The sequence below is a fragment of the Pseudoliparis swirei genome, chromosome 4 (genome assembly GCF_029220125.1).
Source record: "Pseudoliparis swirei isolate HS2019 ecotype Mariana Trench chromosome 4, NWPU_hadal_v1, whole genome shotgun sequence".
Taxonomy (NCBI): Eukaryota; Metazoa; Chordata; class Actinopteri; order Perciformes; family Liparidae; genus Pseudoliparis; species Pseudoliparis swirei.
In genome coordinates, this window is record NC_079391.1 from 14636040 (window position 1) to 14656447 (window position 20408).

The 20408-nt window shown below is 37.1% G+C and overlaps 1 protein-coding gene across 1 annotated transcript; it reads left to right on the plus strand.

The window, feature by feature from the left end:
- Positions 1 to 73: 73 nt before the first annotated feature.
- kif18a (kinesin family member 18A) lies at positions 74 to 19654 on the plus strand. Its single transcript, XM_056412750.1, has 12 exons — positions 74 to 127; positions 1195 to 1537; positions 3057 to 3214; positions 3782 to 3886; positions 4206 to 4316; positions 4589 to 4786; positions 8478 to 8654; positions 8763 to 8837; positions 8939 to 9036; positions 12132 to 12294; positions 12871 to 12985; positions 19326 to 19654. Exons 2-12 carry the CDS (start codon positions 1225 to 1227, stop codon positions 19652 to 19654), a joined length of 1842 nt encoding a protein of 613 aa, XP_056268725.1. The 5' UTR covers positions 74 to 127; positions 1195 to 1224.
- Positions 19655 to 20408: the final 754 nt, after the last annotated feature.

Below are 20408 nucleotides of genomic sequence, written 5' to 3' on the forward strand. Positions count from 1 at the left end.
TAAGACCAGCTATCGAGCTATGCCCAACGTTCCCTAGCGAATTCATTTTAATATAGTTACTTGTTTACTGCCAGGAAAGGGGAAAACGTGTTTGCAGGAAATGAGAGATAACCGTTAATGATAAAAGGTAAGACATATGCCGCGACTTCTACATCAAGGAAGCAACGTTAACTCACCGGTGGAAGTTGTGCGAGAGCTGTTGGCTATTATAGCTAGCAGGCGTTAGCCGAGTTTACGTTTTCAGGTCGGTTTTTCATTCTATTGCTATGTAATGTGTGCTCAATTAAAGTGTGTTTTGCCAACATCTAAGTATCACGTAACCAACACTAAAACACTAGCGGGACCTTTTGTAGCTGGAGAGTAACGTTGGTAATCCTGTTATCCATGAGGCAAAGGTTGATGGTGTCGTTATTATGTTGTTATTCCGTGCTCTACCGTCTTGGATTTTAATCCATGTGGTAGCTGCCACTAAACTTTTACAACGTTCGTCCACCAGTTTCATTGTAAGATGTATCAACAGCATGATACTCATTGGTGTTTTTCTCTGCAATGGTAGGGATGGAAGTGTGCATAAACAAGATAATGCCAGTAACATAAATTTGCTTTTGCACATGGATACACTCAGTTATCCGATTGTTTGGTACGCCTGGTTAAAACTAGTGTATTTATACAACATAATTTAACATATATTCATCATATGCCAAACCCAATTAAAGCTTTATGAATGAAGATGGGCCACACATTAGATCCTATCCAATTTTACGAAATGAACGCCAGTACAAAGCAATACAATTCAACAGTATTGCGAAGACTATGGCCTCCAAAATTACATCAATTTGAACCAAGACCTCTCTGAAACATGTTTAACTCAACTAAACGTGATGGCCTTTATTATATTATCATGTATTGCAAAGCTGTTCTGATCTCCCAGCCTCATACAGGACATCCGTGGTTTAACTAACCTAGAGTAATGTTATCACACATTTGACTGAAATGCTTTACAATCCATACAGTATATGACACCCTCTATCCTCAGACCCTCGACATGACACAAATGCCATCGCCTGTTGTCTTCTGTCCATTTCCACAGTTTCTTTTAAAGTGTCTATGATTTATTGAGCATATTGTAAAAAATTACACAAATGATTTTCAATGTGAAAAATATAGGTAACCTTTTTGTTTCATATTTTACAGCAACACTGAAGTCACTGCAGAAAGACCAACATGGCAAGTGACTTGTGCAGCCACGTGAAGGTGGTTGTTCGAGTGAGGCCAATCAGCGAGAGGGAGAAGCGTGAAAACTGTCGAAATGTTGTTCAGGTTGTTGACAATCACATGCTCATATTTGACCCCAAGGAAGAGGATACATCATGTTTTGGGTCACGAAGAATACGAAACAATATCAACAAAAAGGCTAACAAAGACCTTAAGTTTGTTTTTGACCGTGTCTTCGGTGAGAACTCTACCCAAGATGACATCTTTGAGAGCACCACAAAAGGAGTGTTGGACGGTGTGATGAATGGATTTAACTCCACAGGTAACGCATAACATGTATAAATAATATGTTTAGGAACAGATAGTATGTTGGTGTATAGAAAACATAGATTATGTTTACTTAATATTATCTTTTATTGCTAAATACTCCTTTCGAGAGGCATAGTACTGTCTATATGCCACCACTGCTCGGCCTGGCTTATGTTATTGAAGCTGTGAATGTGTTTATATCAAAGGTGTTATGGATATGGCTATGGTAGCTTTATTGTGACTGCGATTTACTGCTTTTAATAACATTACCCAAGAAATTATGTTATGGCAAACAAGGTTTAGAACCTGTGCTCCTTCTCTCAGACTGATGTGTTGTCAATAAACCACAGACATTCAAGAAAACAGTAGTTTGCATAATGCAAAACATAAAGTAAGGGAACATATATTCATTGTGAGAGAGTGTCAAGAGTAGTTCAGGAGGGAAAGTCCCTCCATGACCCCCCCCCCAGCAGCTCTGTAACAAAATTAGCTAATCTGCCATGTCAGTAAACATTTTTGACTGCATCTCTTCAACCCCAGTCTGACCAAATACTCAAATTGGAATGCCGTTATAAGCCACACAAGTAAGTCGTGGCTCGTTGACTCATGCTGCGTTTTCATTAATTGAAACTGCTGGCTGCTGTTAATTTTCTTTGTCTGCTCAAAGGTTCACTCGCTTGTCACTCGCTCATAATACTGTTTAAAAAAGAAAATTGGACTGCTAGTGTACCCACTGTGAACAGGATCTGAAACAAATGGCTTTAGAGAGTCATTATTGATCCATTGAAAGATGCCGAGAGCGGCAAAAACTCTTGATCCTGCTGAACAATTTTCGCTCTGTTAGCAGTTTATTTGGTACACATTAGCTACAACTAATGTAATTTTATACAGCCGTCATGCAGTAAATCCTTCCTTCATTATGTTATAATGCTCAGTCTTGATTGAAATGTACCTTTTTGTGGGTTGTAGTTTGTGATGCTGTTGAACTTATATATATATATATAGGTGTTTCTGTTATTACGCCTAACCTCATTGATACAAATAAGGTGGTTGAAATAACAAACTGCAACTTACAAAATAATCATAGAGTCGAAGCAACTCCTTACTAAAACAGTGTCCACAAAAACTAAATATTCTAACTCAAGTGAAGGTAGCATTTATTGTAAGATGTGTGTATTGCACTACATTAGTGTACCCAATAAATTGGCTACTGTGTTTACAGAATTCTAACCTGTTTAAAGCATCTCTTTTAGTTGGTGTTGTGACCATATTGCACTGTACGCCCACTTTTAAATATAGGCTGATTCAAACATCATTTTGAATCAATTAGGCTCACCATAGCCAGGTGTAAGCATAGCTCTGTTGGGCTTCATTTTTAGATCTAATATGTTAGATATTTCCATTTTTCCTATTACGATTTGGGGTTCAACTCTGTCCAAAGTAAGTTTGATGTTGTAGTTGCTATTGTTGCAATAAGTGGTTATTTTTTATGTAACTGCTTTACTTTATTAACATGTGTCTTTCAATTTCAGTGTTTGCCTACGGTGCCACTGGAGCAGGCAAGACGCATACTATGTTAGGCTCGCAAAATGAGCCTGGGGTCATGTACCGCACCATGACAGAGCTGTTCAAACGCATGGATGATGCCAAGGAGGAGAAAGAATTTTCTGTGGCATTCTCATATCTTGAGGTCATTATTTGTTTATTTATTTATTTTTTGTTTTCTTTTTCAGTACAGAACCTTCTTATTTTGTGTCAAAGTGATTCTCAGACTGAGACTAAATAGCCTTACTTTATCCACTAATTGACCATTTGTATATATATTTCTCACCCTGTGTTACCTTCAATTCTTTTAGAATTTCAGCATTTTTCACGCTGAAAGACGATCAATTGAAGTCCGGACAAGTCAGAAATGTTTTACATTTGAATGTTTTAGTGTAAATATATGTATTTGGAAAGTACTGAGCATCTAACCGGATAATTTAAATGTGGATAATAATTCATGACTTGTGTGAGAGTTTGTCAACAGCTTTAAAAATATTTTTTTACTTGGGTTTTTTCACTTTGGAGGCAAGAAAAAAATATATTTTAAAATAATTAAAAACGTGATGAGTAATTGATGTACAAATGGTAATTTTGTGTTTAAAGTATTCCTTTTCAAGTTTACTAAATCATGCATTTCTATCTTGACTGACCTCTTTTGTTGGGTTTGATGGGAATGTAGCTGTTTTCAGTTATTTGTGTTGTTTGTTTACAGGTTTACAATGAACAGATCAGAGACTTGTTGGCTAACGTCGGCCCGCTTGCCGTCAGAGAGGACAGCACTAAAGGAGTGGTCGTTCAGGGCCTCACACTGCATCAGGTCAGTCGCAGCAAACGTATCACATAAACCCCCATAGCATCATAGAGTGTATTCAAGGTAATTACTAGTGTCAATGCAAAGTCTATATATTACAACCTATTTATGTTTTCCTCTGTTGCTTTTGCAATACATGTCATATTTTAATTGGAAAATCGTATTTGCCAAGGCTGTAGAGGTTGTGCAAAAGTAGATGACAAGAAATGTGATGTTCAATTTAATGTTGGGCATCCTCACTGTTCTGTTGCTGTGGAGATTCCAAATGGGGCCCTTTTATTAGGTCACACAACATCTATGTATTTCCTTTGTTTTTCCTATATAGCCCCAATCTGCAGCACACATTCTTGAGGCTTTGGATTTTGGCAATCGCAACAGGACCCAGCACCCCACTGACATGAATGCCACTTCTTCCCGGTCCCATGCTGTATTTCAGGTATTTCCATCACGTGTTATTGAAATCCTAAAGCACAATTAGGCTGTAGCATTATGTTAAAGCCTAGAATAAGAAAATATAAAGATAATAATTAGCAAAAGAAGAAACATAAATACAAATGCTGAACTGTAAACTGTTCCCACTCCCCAATTTCAAGTGGGCAGTTACAGATAATGACTGTTTGAAGTATCTTGTTTCACTACAAACGTCTAACATTGCACCACCATTTGCTTCTGGAAAGTGTTGAACTTATAGTTTTGTATTTTCTTCAGATACATTTGAGACAGCAAGACAAAACCGCCAGTCTCAATCCTAATGCCTGCATTGCCAAAATGAGCCTGATTGATCTGGCCGGCTCGGAGAGAGCCAGCGCCACCAATGCCAAAGGTGCACGTCTGCGGGAAGGCGCTAACATCAATCGTTCACTTCTTGCCCTTGGAAATGTTATCAATGCACTTGCTGAACCAAAGGTGGGTTTATATTCCCCGTTTCTTGCATTTCGGTCGCCTCATGCAAAATAAGGGAAATAAAATAAATGTCAATGATGAAATTTACCACAGCGATACCTATTCATTTTGTTATAAAGGGTGTTTATAACATTTGCATTGGGTCTAATGAATGTTCTGCTCATATCATAGTCAGAGGATGTACGTTAACATTTCACATTTTCCTAGATCATTGTGCCACAATAGCATAGGGCCCACTTGTTCATAGAAACCCTTAATTGTTTTGGACACAACATTTTGACTCGCTATCTAGAAATAGAGATATCAGGGGAAAAGAGAAACTGGAAAATGTGGTCTCTTTTGAAATATTTACGTGTTTAAGATTTTCTGTTTGCTGGGACCAGTCTGTCAGATGTCTCAGTAACAGCGTGAGGTTAAGATTAGTGATTTGTTCACAAAGGAGTTATCATTCAAACAGTGTTGTGTGTCTGGCTTTGTAACACTTTTAGATGCACAGAAGACACCTCCTGGTTAGCAAAGACGGCTGTGCACAGCAGCATCTGTCACACTGTAGAAACTGAACAAAGTCTTTGGTTAGCTTCGTAACAAATGAAATGCAACTTTGTGAATCACTGCAGAACAAAAGTTAGAATGGTGATTTAATTAGAAACCTTTGAAATAATGTTCCACGGTGCTTTTAAAATAACGTAAAGTCAAGCCAGATTCAACAGTTCAAACCAATCAAGGTAATCTAATACACAAACATTAAACACAAATATAACTTTCAAGATTTTAAAAGAGAAAACAAAAGACAGTTTGCTTATAGCTTGTAGTCTATTGAGAAATTGTGTATTTTGGTTATGACATTATTAGCTATTCACTCTATCACCAACTGATACCATGTTTACAGACAGTCTGACAAAGAATGTCACAGTCACGACACATTAAACAATATATTAGATATAGATGTATAAATAACAGTGTACAACTACAGTGAATGTGCTTCAACTATGTTTTATATGGAGTACTGTTTTTATGCTTGTATATGGTCAACCTTTTTAACTGCATATGGCCATTTTGCATTATTTTTCTAAGATTATTATGGTTATAGGTATATAAAGTTCAGAACAAGCCTCCATATAAAAAATGCAGAGCCTGGGAAGTAGCAAGCTAACTGAGTATTTGGGTATTATTTCATTCCAGTTGCATACATTAACCTGCCAAGCAGTCGTCTCATTTTACACACCAGTCTCGAGGGATGAGGCACATGCATACAGGAAGTGCAAATGTACCGCGTCCATGTTGAAATGTGATCCTTCTTCAACAGGTTGCTTAATTCTTGTGTTAAAACTGCGTCCAGTTGGTTTTATAGCCTGCTCACCATTCTTGAGTGTTGCCGTCATGGACATAGTTTGATCCGGTCAACTCACAACGCCCACCACCAATCCCCTCTCCTTTCCCACCCTGTCGCCATGATTATTGGTGCTGCAGTGTTTACTGTTGGCAGACAAGGAATTCATGTTGTCGCCATTGTTTACAGAAAAGAATGTCCCCACTTGTGTCTGGCCTGACATGCCATTCGTTTGAGTAGAAGAAGAATGTCCGCTCCTTCTGTTCTGGCTGTCATGCTCATGCTATGCTGCACAGAGGTTTTTGTTGTAAGTTGTTTGCCTTCGGCGATGTCCAAAGCAATGCAGATACATTTGATGCAGCATCCTTTCTCTCCATGTTGGCCATCCATCCACACAAGGCCAGTGTTTCCCTCCAACAAAAAGGGGCTTTCTGAAAATCTTGTCCAAACCGGATACATTTTATTATGCCAATCTTGTTTGCCAAGAATACTGAGCTTTTTGAAAAATACTGAAGTTTGATTGTCAAGCTGTTGAGTCATCAGGAGCCTTGTAGTATTGTTAAAGCCACAGTTGGCAATATTGTGGTGTATCAAACTAGAGGTCCCGTGCTCGATTAAAAAAATGAGAATCTGAATACGATAGATACGGTTAACAATATTTAATGGCAAGAAGTCTAAGCAGAAAATTGAAGCTACGATCGTAGGGCCGACTGGAATATTACGCCACAGACTAACAACAAAGTAGCTGATAGGGAACTGTCTTGTAACCTTCCGACCGTCTAGAGAACGAACTCACCCTTTCCACCCGTATTTATTAGTAACGGCATTCACACCTCTTAATCCTAAAAGTTAGTTCCATTGGTCAGTTCAGCATGCTACACTCTAGTTGGCTTACGGCCAGGTCATAAACAGGTAATAAAACGGGTCACAAAATAGCCAGGTCAAACGTCATGATCCCGCGACCAATATTACTTCCGGTCACCTATGTGATGAAAGTTCCCTTTCACAATAAAAGTGACACATGTCACTCTCCTGCTTCAAGCAACGTAGAGTAGACATTACCCCTATGCTTCATAACACATCAACAACAATATCAATATTCTCCCTAATATTTCCTATGATAATATCTTGCTATATGTATTCATTTAAAGCACAAATGTTCCCTATGTACATGTGCAAAGTCAAAATGACCGATTACAACTTAACAGCAACATGAATGAAAACACTGTTGACATTTTTGCAGAAACTCTTTCAATACCTAGAGTTGTACATGAGACCGATTATCTATGTAATCATTTACCACCTTGGTTGACAAGTAGCATTTACAACCTTTGTTCAACTGTGTGACACAAAGACATTGGCACTTGGATTTTGTATGATGTGGTCTGTTTTGATGAGTGATCGTAGAGTCGAAGGTGAAGGAACAAAGCACCACATGGTCAGCTTAATCAGACGCATCCTTGTCACTGGGTTCCCTTTGAAGCCAGCACTTCTTTGTCACGGTTGTTTCACACCGCTTATTCACCTGTAATTTGCAGGTGGACATTTTACTCTAAACCTGCGGCTGATTCAACATGATTGACCAAACTAATAGTTAAACAAAACACCTAGTTCACTTTGAGATACCTACCGGTACTTTAATGAAAGAATGGGTTTGGATGCCTGCTGTTCTTATCAAAAACGATATTTTCCAAATTCGCACTGCTATCCTGAAACTCCCATGACTTGACATCAACTATAACTAAGGTCTAAATCCAGATGTAGGATTTCGTATTTTTCGAGGGAGAAGTGCAGGCACAGCTGCTAACCCCAAAAGGGATTATTTTACACTCCTTTGTTACTTGACTTTAATGTGACTTTCTGCAATCCCAGTGTCCATGAGATTGTGACTCACCTAAGCAGCTGTAGTCTATCTAGTGCCATTATTAAAGACTGAGCCAGGTTCACAGACCAGCTGCGGAAAGACTCCAGACCAGTGTTGTGAATGGCTGTTCCCGGTTTGAACCCTAAAGGGAACCATCCATAGTAAATTCTGCTACCCGTTAGGTTTATTGGTCCCCACCAAATAGTGTAATATGACTAAGTTTCTCTTGTTGAGCTTGTCCAGATGGAGAATGCATATTAAGGCTTTCCCCACATTTGTGCTCTTCTGCATACCACAGCAATAGCACACCTTTTCTTTGTGTCTGATTTGTTTCATGGTTGAAATCGCCAATCCTATTTCTAACTTTCATTTGATGTATAAGTAAACTCAATAGAAATGCATGATCTTTTTTATTTTTAGAATTTCTTTCTGAGCTATTTGTAAAAAAAAAAATCTTTTTTTTCTATGTGCTAATGTTATCTTTTTCTGTTTTGTTTTAGAGTAAGAAAAGTCATATACCGTACAGGGACAGCAAGCTGACGCGGCTACTTAAAGACTCCTTGGGGGGCAACTGCAGGACAGTTATGATCGCCAATATTAGCCCCTCTTCCAAGTTATACGATGACACCCACAACACACTGAAGTATGCCAGCAGGGCGAAGGAGATTAAGTCCTCGGTTCGTATTAAAGTTATTGTATTGTTTTATAATTGTCAATTGTTACATAACTGATTTGATACTTGAGCTATGGATGTATGAATGTATTGCTATTCCTTTACCTTTCAGCTGAAAAGTAATGTTGTAAGCCTGGACAGCCACATTGGCCAGTATGCAGTGATATGTGAGAAGCAAAAGCAAGAGGTAATATGAAACATCAACACTGCCATGCTCCATTTCCTTCTCATTTTAGAAGTCACCTTAATCAGTGGTTCAATGCTCACTGCTATTTCTGTTCTCTAAAGATTCTACAGTTGAAGATAAAACTGAATGAATATGAGAAGAACACGGTGCAAGGGGCTTCAAACATGATCTCATCGCAAAAACAGGCCGATTTCAAAAGGTAAGCATCTATGTAAGTGTTCTTCAGATTGAAATCTGAGACATCAGAGGTTGTTTCTTTATTTTTAATAAACTCTGTTATTGTAGACATTTTCATTGGAAATTAGTCGCAATGGTCGAGGTTGTGCAATTGACTTATAGTTTTTATTTATTTATAGTCATTTATGATGCAATCAATAAATAACATGCTGTATATTGGACTGGATCAGGTATACACACACACACACATATATATATTTGGATTTCTTTACACTTGGTAGGTCACTGTTGGATGAAGTAAAATCTCCTCATTGCCCACTTTCTCCAACTCTTCCTTGGGGTTCACAAGGCATTTCCAGGCCAAATGGGATATATTATTATTATCCCTCCAGTGTGTTCCAGGGCTGCCTCAGGGTCTCCCTTCAGCTAAACGTGCCTTAAATAGCTTTACAGGGAGGTGCCATTGAGCATCCTAAACGGACACTCCAACCAACTAAATTGTCTACTTTCAATGTAAAGGAGCAGTGGGTCTTCTCCATCTCTGCCTTTTTGTCTCTCCCTGAGTGTAGTCACTCCAGACTTGGGAGGTACGAGATGCTCTTTGCTCTTAGGCTGCACCTAAAAATAAATATGGTGGCCAATAATGTTCTGTTTAATATCTTTTTTATTCTGGTGGAGAAAACTAAAACATTGTTGTGGCTGGAAATTATTTGGTTGTACCCTTTTACTTTTCAAAACAAAATCCCAACGTTCAAATGTAGTGTTCAACCAGGAGCCGCACTTTCAAGTCGAGGTGTTTCTAAAATAGAAAGAAAAGAAAAGCAACTGTTTCTTACCTAAAGCACCTCTACTCTCTTTCATCGGTAACTCACAGTGTCGGTGTGGATATCATTAGTTGAAAATGCCAGCTGCTGTTTATTTGTTTGTGCTGCCTTGCACACACTCACAGCACAATGTATTAGGGGTGTTTTTGACAGCTGACCTACCCAGAGTGCATTGGAAACACATTTTTCAGAATTGGTGATCCAATACCACTTCTACTAAACAACTTGTTTGTGTTGCTTCTCTGAAATGCTTTGTCACAAAATGGCCCCTGGAACCTCCTGGAACAGTGCATCTTCATAACAATCTAATGTCCCTCTTTACCAATCTCTTTCAAAGGCAACTAATACTGTTTCATGGAGAAACATGTACAAATATGTATTTCTTATTCTGTATCATAATTAGTATTTATGTTTTAGTGTTATTTTTTTGAGTAAGAATTCTAGCTCTGCAACATAACAATATTCTTATACAGGACTTCTTTTTTAAATTGTCCACGCCCATCCCTAACCTACACTAGTCAATGGACCTGCAGAGAGCAGCCAGATACTAAAATATTGATAACTGGTGTAACGGTAATTAATACAGTGTTGGTGACAAATTCATGGTAAATAAACCATTATTCTATCATTTGTTTTGTGATGTAAAGTGTTGCTATTTCTATGCTTACACATATTATTTGTCTTTCATTTAAAACATGGTGACCCATTTAAAAACGTATAGGACTGACTACTGCTGCTTTTCAATCTACTTCTAACTTAAACAGTTGGTACCTCTGTGTATAAGTGTTTTATATAGCAATCAACATTAGCTTAACTATCTTTTATTTAAATGAGGAATTTTCATTTGACAGGGACACCTGTGCAGAACGTTTTATTCAAAACATATATACACATTGATTTCTTTCACATAATTCAGATTAACCACATCCAATCGATTCAATTTTAAGGCACACAGTGGCATCTGTTGGGGTATTTGGGGGGGGGGGGGGGGGGCGGAAAAGCTGAATGAGTCTCACTCCCACACATTTCATTCACTGGCATCAGAATTCACAACTCGCACAATGAGAGGCTCTGAATAGAGGCTGCACGCTTCTCGCGCTATTAAAAATTCAGCAGTCTAGCAAGGCCACGACGTCTCCTACGTCACCGGAGTTACATTGAAGAGTGCAGTCACATTTCAGCGACAGCTTTCCAGTCTTATTTACCTGCATGCCTCTCCTGTCTCTCCTACTGCTTTAACACAACCCGACCGCCACTTGCATCCAATCGTGATATCACCGCAACTCTGTTCTAAGAATACATGTGTACATCATACAGCGAAGAATATCTTTCTGGCTCACACCGAACAGAACTGGCATCTAGTTGAAGCTCTAGATTATATGAGAAGGTTAACATCATCATTAATCAATAGTGGAGAATACCTGTTTTAGCCATGGAAGCGTTTATGAAATTAATTGATATATTCTTACATCATTACTAAAAGCTGTCTTTCTGTATTTAAACTGGTTTTAATGTCTTGATAAAACATGTCAATATCTCATGGCCTTGAGTGTATTGAATATTTGGAAGAAGTGGTTTGTAAAAGCTCTTGGCACAGCAATTAATATAAATGTGCGCCATACATGTGGCACACCAGCTTCTAATTACATTTGGCTCGAATCCCTGTCATGATGGCAATGTTTTATTAGATTGCTTTGTACTAAGAGGTGTTTCTAATATTCTGTCCCATGAAGTTGAATCAGAGTGGACAAAAAGAAACCCCTTTCAATATAATACAGTTAAACAACACTACAGCCTAAAAAAGGACCAGAGTTCACCTGTCTGACAGTAGCAGCTAAAACTGAGCCTTACAGTAGCGCAAAGACACAGTTTATCAAGGCGATTGTAATCAATTCTATTACACTACATATGTGGACCTTTTTATCCATTTTAAGGGGACAATTTATCAATTTTGATAATATGAATCACAAATATATTTACATATACAGTATATGTGATACAGGTATTCTCTGCAATTAATTAATGATGCCGTTAACCTTTTCATATAATCTAGAGCTTCAACTAGATACCTGTTCAGTTTGCATACATCACATGTTCCTTTAATTGCAAAGAAGTTGGGACCAGAAGCTTATTATGACCTCTGTATTTTTAAAGTTTGACAATCACTTTTGTTACTTTAAAATGTTGTAATGCAGGGCAAATATTCTTTCAATTGAACATCACTCTAATCTTTTTCTCTGTCTCTTTCTTTCTTTTTCTCTCTTTATTCATGTATTTATTTTTTTCTCCCTAGGGTGTCAGAAGCTCTGCAGCAAATCTTCTCGGGCCGGGCCCTAATCAGGAATGAACAGCTGGATCTGGAGAGACAACTGAAGGAGAATGAGCTGCGCCAGCGGTACACTGAGGAGGACAACCTGCAGGTCCAATGTTTCTGTGCCAAAGAAAAGACCGAGAAGGTAGCTGATGCTTACGCTGCTATCCACAGTGTCCATCATCCCCGCAGAAAATTAGCTGCCGAGTCATCATTTCACTTCTCTGTTCTCTGTAGTTGTCTTGGCCTCTCATTTACACCACTACAAGAGGGGGTCGCTGCTCCTGGCTCCTCTTTGCCATTTGAGTCCCGGTGTTAGTCCCAGCTGTAAATGCCATTCAAATTATAAAAAGAGAATTATTAGTACCAAACTTTCCAGAATTGTTAGCTGTCATCCAATGCAAATTAAACTGCGGGGGCATTTACCGTAGAGTGTTACTGAATCATCAGTCTTCATTCTAAAACAATTCTTTTAAATGTACAATAGTTGTAAGTTACATTAATTAATTCACATTAATTTCTCAAACAATGAACAACAAACGCCTAATGGTTTTTTTTCTCGATATAACTCGACTGGAGCTTGATGACACATTGTTTTTTGCAGCTATAATTATTGTTATTTAGACCACATAGTTAATAGTGTGTTCTACTAATGCTTGCACAACCAATGGACTATTCATGATCTCACCGAAATGACTTTTGTTGTTGTCGCTGTTAATAGGCTACTTGTAAGCACGAGCGGAAGATTGCCAGCTTACGCACTCGGCAGCAACACATTCACAAACGTTTGAATGAGACGGAGAAGCGTTTCCTGGACAATGATGGCTTGCTTCATCGTGTCGCCCTTTTTAAAAAAAATTTTGGGGTTTGGTTCAGTTTTTAAAGTTCCCCAAAATTTTTTAAAAACCAATTCTTCTTTTTTAAAATTGCACTGTAAACTTCTCTCTTTATTCAAAACAAAGGTGTATCAACACATTTTATGCAAGTTAATTTAAAACTTGTTTTTTTTAAATTTTTAATTTTTTAATTTTTAATTTAAACCCTTTTTTTGGGCGGAAACATGTAAACAGGTCCTAGGCATAATGAGGTTTGGATGGTTTAGGGTGGGTACGGATCCTTTTCAAAATTCCCATTAACTTTTTGTCAAAATTTGTATTGACCCCAATTCTTTACCCCAAAAATTTTAGCTGCCTTTTGGAGCTATGCTCAGGCGAAATACATCATAACATGAAGATTGCAATTTAAATTTTCCCCACTCCGGGCCGGCCAAACATGTCGAAAAAGGTTTGTTTTTTGGGCCAACATGGTTATTGAAACAAAAAAATCAAATCAATTTTTGGATTTTTATTGACCAAATGTTTTGAAAAAATTTACGGAAACCAAGGGGGTATCCAACCATTTTTCTTTCTTAGCTTAGAGAAATTAGGTGACATTTGGGGGGTTCCCTTGCTTAAAATTTTTAATTGCCCCCCCCTTGCAATTTTTGCAAACTCCTATTCCAACACTCCCCTTGTTTTGCAATATTGGGAAAGGTCCACATGGGGACGGTTTGGGGAAGAATTTTAGTTAAAGTTTTAAAATCAAAAAATTTCCTGAATACCTTTTTCTAAGGAACAATTTTTCCAACTTCCCTAATTGGAGCATTTTTGTTTTAAAAAGGGGTTTCCCTTTAAAGGATCCTTTACCCTTTGACTTGAAATTCTAATTTAAATTTTTCCTTTAAAACCCGGTTAATTTTCCTCCTGCCCTCAAATTATTGCCCAGGGGAAATGGATTACTAATTTTTTAACCCAGGTTGTTAAAAGTTTCTTCCAAATTTCCGGGGGTGGTGCCATATTAAACCCTTTAATGAAACTTATTGACCATTGCATAATTTTACAATCCGTCCCAAAATTTTTAGGGAAGGGGGGGGTTTTTCGAATCAGGGTCACCAGGAAAAGGGAAAATTGAACATTTTTTACATTGAGAAAGGGAAAAGTTAAAAGAAATAAAAAAAGGGCTTTTCTCTTTCTTCATATTTCCCTTTAAGGCCAACCCGTTCCTACTAACTTCTGGGGGGAAGTGCTGAACAGGCAACCCATTAGTGTTTTTCCAATTTTCCCGGGGTTAAATAATTGTCTGTAAAGGAGGAGAGTTAGCACAAAGCACCCCCAAATTTTTATTTCCAATTAAAGTTTCATTCCCGCCTGTTGAAGGGGGCCATCCCTCCACGTTGCAAACTGTTTCCTGCTTCCGATTTCCTTTCCCAGGGGTGGTGAACATTTCCCTTTTTTTAATGGGGTACTTTGTTATTTCCTTCGGAATCCCAAGTAAAAGGGCCCCTATATGAAAAGGTTAAATTATTTTCTGAAATTTGTTTCCCCAATTCTTTAGCTTTCCTGGAGTTTTACAAAGTATTTTGTTCTTTTGAATTTCTCAAATTTTAAAACTTTTCTCAATGCCATGGATCAGCACTGGGGAAAAAACCAGACAAACTGGTTTTTGGGAAAGATGAAAATTATCATTAATTAAAAAAGTCAATATTTTAAGTATCAAAATACGCAGTAATTTATTTTTTAAGTTTCTGTAAGTTTCATGGTGTGTTACATGTACACAAGTAGATGGTGTTTCAAAGCTCATGAACCCATTTTTTTTTTAATTAAATGCACAATTCGGTTTAAATACTATTTAAGTTTTAAGCGGTTTAAGTAAATCTGCAATGTCAAGAAAAAGGAATTCATTTACATTTCCTGGCCACGGCGTAATGTTTCTCTAATGTGTCAATTTGTGCTGGATTAGAATCCTGATAAAATTTCCTGCAGTTCTTTAAAATGTTAAACATTTGACTCAGGTCAGAAAAGTGGAAAAACCCCACCACTGGGGAATCATTGCAGTTTTCTGTACAAATTGGTTAGCTTTTTTCTTGAGTGCCTGAGTTGCGGGAAAATGATTTCTGACAAATCTCTTCAATTAAGAATCAAATAGTTTCCTTGCACACAGGGGAAGTGAGCTCATAAACCACCTTTTGGGGAAAATGCAGGTTTAAAATTTGTAAATTCTTTACATATCTGAAGTTTATATATATGAAATATTAATTTGCTTCTTGTTAATAGTTTCCATACTTATGTAAATGTGGGGTTTCAAAGAAATACATTTTTCAAATTTTTAAACAATATACTGTTTGAGTATAATGCAAAACTTAGATTTAATTTGATACTTATAAACACTTTTCAACACATGTTACCACTTTGGTGTGTAAAAAAGAAACAGACAATGCTTCAGAAAAATAAATCCCCCCTTCAATGTAAAGTCACATTCTCGGGTAGTTCAAAACAAATGCAAACCAAATTAACACTCTCCTCCAAATGATCTCAAAAAATTGGTTTTTTTTAAAATCCCCAATGATGCCCCTTTCAAAATCCCTTTATATAATCCGTATGCTTAAAGACAATCGGTTGCATTGGAAAGCCCCTTTAAACAAAATTCTCTTTTATTCAACTCTAACAATTGTTTTCCTTTTCCTTTTAAGAAAAAAAAGGAATTTAAATGAGAAGCAAAAATTTTTGAATAACATACCTTGATACGTAAACGAACTTTTAACCCAAATCATTCAAAAGACCTTCAATACTCTGTTATTTTTCTGAATCTTTCAGGTACGAAAAAAATAAAACATAATCTTATTTGTAATAAAATTTTTTAAACAACATTTTTAATAAGTGATTTCTGGTTAACGAATTTTCAATGGATATACCATTAAAGTTTCATCATATTATGTAATGGTTTGTTGTAAGACTAATGTCTGATTAGAAACCTTCAATAGTTAGCAAGCAATAAATTAATTAAAATACACTTTTATTAACCCCAAGGAAAATTTCAATAACCCCATAGTTTAGGGGAATGGCTGCAGTAGGGAAAACGGGGTTGCAGTGCCTGTCAAGGTCACAGCTTGCGCATAATTGGCCAGACAGACTTGGTTAAACTTGCTAGCTAAGCCAGACAGTATGCGGGGTTGATAACTTACAATGGCCTTCCTTTGAGCTGAAAGAATTATATAAATAATTTTTTTAACCTTGAATTTTAATATTTCTATTAATTTTCAATTTAAAATGAGGAATTTTCTGAAGACGAATTTCGATAAAATTAGGTAGTGTGGAAATTACAGTTTTCCCAAAAATGTTTAAAAATTTGCATAGATATTTAATCTCAAATAAAATGAATGTTTAAATGTAACCAAAAATAAAACATATGAAATAAAAAATACAAAATAATAGCGATTAAGATATAATAACCGAATTAAATATCATAAGTTTTATATATTTAATCCAATTGAAAATTTTTAGTTTACACATAAAGGGGGGTTTGTGTTGTTGATTGTGGTTTGGGTGGTGGTAGGGTAGTTATTTTCTTTTGTTGGCATGTACAAATTAAAGCTTTTTCACAGGATGTAAAATTGCACAACGATTTAAAGAAAGAAAATCCTGGCTAAGTAACGTGTATTCTGAACTCACAAGCTCATGTTAAAACCTGAATGACCTAGACTCATTTTGTTCCTAGGCTGATTTGATTGGCTGTCAAGTTTACTTCTTGTAAGAAAATGTGGTTGAAGGGGAAAGGGAGTTTTAAAGGGAGAAAGGATGAAAGATTTTCCAGAAAAATTTCTGTCAGGCAAAAAGCCGGGGCCCAGAGAGAGCAAAGCATCACGAAAGTATGCCTTTTGTTTACAGAAAGCTTTGTTTTAGTTGTGAAGGAACCAAAAATTTTTCCTGACAAGGGCTTTTTTCGCCCTTAATAAGAAATTTGGTTATCTAGAAAAGGGAACCCACTTTGATATCTAACAATTTACCTTACTAAACTTTTCCTTAGCCTTATTTTAAACCTACTTTCTGTCATGTATGGGAATTGGAGTGGGAATCGGGAAGTTCAGATTCAAAACATCCGGAAAACATGTCCGTTTTAAAATTTTGTTAAAGGAAAGGTGTAAGTAAAACTAATTACAACAGCAAAAAACTTTATTTAACATTCCAAAATTCCTTGGTACTTAAAAATATTGAATGTTAGATTTCCATTTTTACAATTAAGAAGTTATTTTACAATTTTAACGTTTTAAATAACTTGATGGCCTAATTGCCTCCCCTTTGTAAGACCCGTACTTGAAAGCAGACAAAACTTTGCCTTCAAGGTTGACTTTCTGGAATTTGATTTGTGTAGAGTTTCCATTCAGGAGGTGCAAAGCATTTACATCGTAAAGAAAGAAGAATAATTTAAACAATCCAAAGCATTTTTAAACAGCTAAATTTCATTGAGTGAGTACTTTGACTGCTGTTCCACAGTCCAAAGGGCTTCGTAGTAGGGAAACTTTTTCCATTGTTGATAAGTACAATTTTTAAGCAGAATAACGACATAAAAAATTATCACAAGGAATATATGCACCACATTTGACATTTTCAACTTGACTTGTGCTTGCTGCAGTTGACTGCTGTGGCAGGCACGTGTTACTTCGAACGATTTCCAATCAGTCCGGGATTTCACAGTTCCACCCCTGGGGTTCATTCTTTATAGCGCACATGAAGCCAACCTTGACACCATACCTGGCCTCCATGCTAAATCAAATAGATTTATCACGAGCTTTATAGGCGAAAGCTTTACAAAAATCCCCTTTTTTTAAAATGACTGGATTTTTATTGTTAATTTTAAGTTTCTTGGATTCCAAGGTATTCACAATGGTTAAGATAAGATCTATACTTTATTCCATGGAATTGTCTTAGGCCCAGGCGCTGCAACACGATACACGCAATCACCATACCACGCACAACAACATAATCAAACATACATACAAACCGCTGAATACACATATCAAAATAGTTCCGAATAATAATAGTTTTAATGAACCATTTTATTATATACACGTTAACTATTCTGAAACCCTTGCAGGTCCAGTTTAGAAATTATTACAAGGTCGCCGGCCTGTGCTGTCAGTCGACCTCACTGGTGTCAGACTCACACAAAGTGAATATTTGACAATCAAACACACCCAACATGCATAAATGCTTGTTGCTTCTGCATTGCCATTAAAACACCAACTCTTGGTATTTGACGTTTTGGTCTTTTTATTTGTTATTCGGTGTCGTTCTCGAAGGCATTGTTTGAAAACAACTTCTAAACCAGGTCACCGTATGAATCAACCACCCACTCAAAAAAATTATGTTATTGTTTCCTACTGAGCAGAGAAACTTGGAAGGAGAGACAATCATGAAATAAACGTCTCTGTCGACGTTCATGTATTGTGCGTTGAAGGTCAGTGCCTCTTACTTCTACTTTGCAATTTTTGGGGTTTAAAGGTACCATTAAGTGCGGCTGCAAAATTTGGTCACTCCACTGGAACCAATAATGTTTGTAAGCAACAAGATGCAAATACATGTTATTCAAAATACCCGATACAGACGCACAATCTTTCCCCACGCTGCAGAATTAAAATACATTGCATTCATTTGTCATGAATAAGTCACGGTCCGGGGCAAATTTGATGAGAAAATTTGTCCATATTTCTTTTTTGTTGTCCAATGAAATTATCAAAGATATTCAAAGATATTTAATTCCGTTGTTTTTTAATCTCGTGGTTGCATACTGTAGTCCAGTGGCAGGCCATCAGTCCAGCGTCGACTGGAGAGTTCTCAGTCCGATTTAATTCTCATCTAATGTTCAAATTGTTTGACAAGGAACCGTATAATTATATATGAAACGTATTGTGCAGACATTTTTCCTTGTTAAAGCCCCTGTAAACTCTCACGTATTAAGTATTTTTCTTTAAAATCAATATTCTTGACAAACAAAGTTAAAGTTTGTAAAAACTCATCATGTGACCTGCTTCAAGGTGACTGTGTGGCTGTGTTTTAAACAGGTTTGATTGAAGAACTTAAGCAAAGAACCCACAACTTCCATCAGGTTTTAATCTCAATATTTCTCAACCCTGATGGGTGCATGAACATATGTGACATGACCCCTTCTACTTCAAACCAGCGAGAAGAGTACAGAAGAAAGCCCTAATGTGAAACACCCCAAACTGTTCATATGTTAAACTCCCTTTATGACTACCTTCATCTTTTATAGGTTGTGCATTGTCAGTTAGGTTGAATACATGTTATCACTGATTTCTATTAACTGTCAATAAATGTTTTCATTTTTTGTTCTTTGGTGAAGGAAAACCGGCTGAAGTGAAACTGGAACCACGTCCCAGAATGCCAATCAGGAGAAATTTGTCTGAGTCGCTGCCACAGCAAAGCCCCCAGACCGCTGCCATGGCCCAGTTTGAGGAGAGCATGTCCCCACTGCAGTGCACCCCAGAACCTTCACAGACCACAGTCTGGGTCCTGCCACAGAGCTCCTCCAGCGCCACGGACCCCAACATGACCTTTGACGTTGTGGACAATGACGAACAAACTGCAAGTAATGCACTTATCAAGCGGGGCTCGTCAGCATCAACCTATGGACTTCTGGCCCAGCCAACTGCCCAGCCGACTAAAAAGTAAGAAAATATCCTTTACCCTTTCACTTTGTCTTTTGATTTGAGGATGTTTAACAGTGTAAATGGTTCTTTGGACACACTTCACATGAAGATATGTTCTCTCTTCTTTAAGTCAATTAGATATCATGTAATTTTTTTTAGGTTTTGTAATTGACTTTCTCTGCTTAATGCGTAACGTTCTTGGCTCATGTCAGCTTTAACATTTAAATGTAAACAATTATAACCAACTACTACGCCCCTTTCCCTCTAAGTTCTGCTGCATAATTCTGTTAATCTTCCATAAACAGAAATTGTAAAACTGAAATGTGGAAAACTCTTAAGATAAACACCTTAAAAATAAACGTAACAGCAAACCAAACAGCAAAACTAAATTTTATAAATCAAGTCCGGAGGGAAATATGTAGCAGCTGCCATCGTTTCAATTTTTCACTTTGCACATTTCCCTTTTTAAAACTTCCCAAACATTGACCCTATAAAGGACAGACTTAACAAAATTCCAGAATCCCAATTTGACATTCCTCCATAATTGCAACTATCTGCATTTTAGGTAATCCAATAGCATTGCCATGGTCAATAAATTGTTCTTATTTGCATGGATATAACTTGCATTTGTTTAAATTAAATCCTCCAGTTTGCATCTTTAACTGGGGAAATGTACATGGAACAAAACACAAGATACTTCTGTGTACTTGGATGTGCCAGACTCCTCCTGAGAAATGTCACTAAATCGGTTGATAATTCCATAATTTATTCGTTAT

Excerpts from the sequence above, each read along its gene's own strand:
- kif18a (XM_056412750.1), top strand. The coding sequence starts at position 1,225 with ATGGCAAGTGACTTGTGCAGCCACGTGAAGGTGGTTGTTCGAGTGAGG. Across the intron at positions 4,317-4,588 it reads GGTCCCATGCTGTATTTCAG|ATACATTTGAGACAGCAAGA; the intron begins GTATTTCCATCA and ends TATTTTCTTCAG. Across the intron at positions 8,838-8,938 it reads GTGAGAAGCAAAAGCAAGAG|ATTCTACAGTTGAAGATAAA; the intron begins GTAATATGAAAC and ends TGTTCTCTAAAG.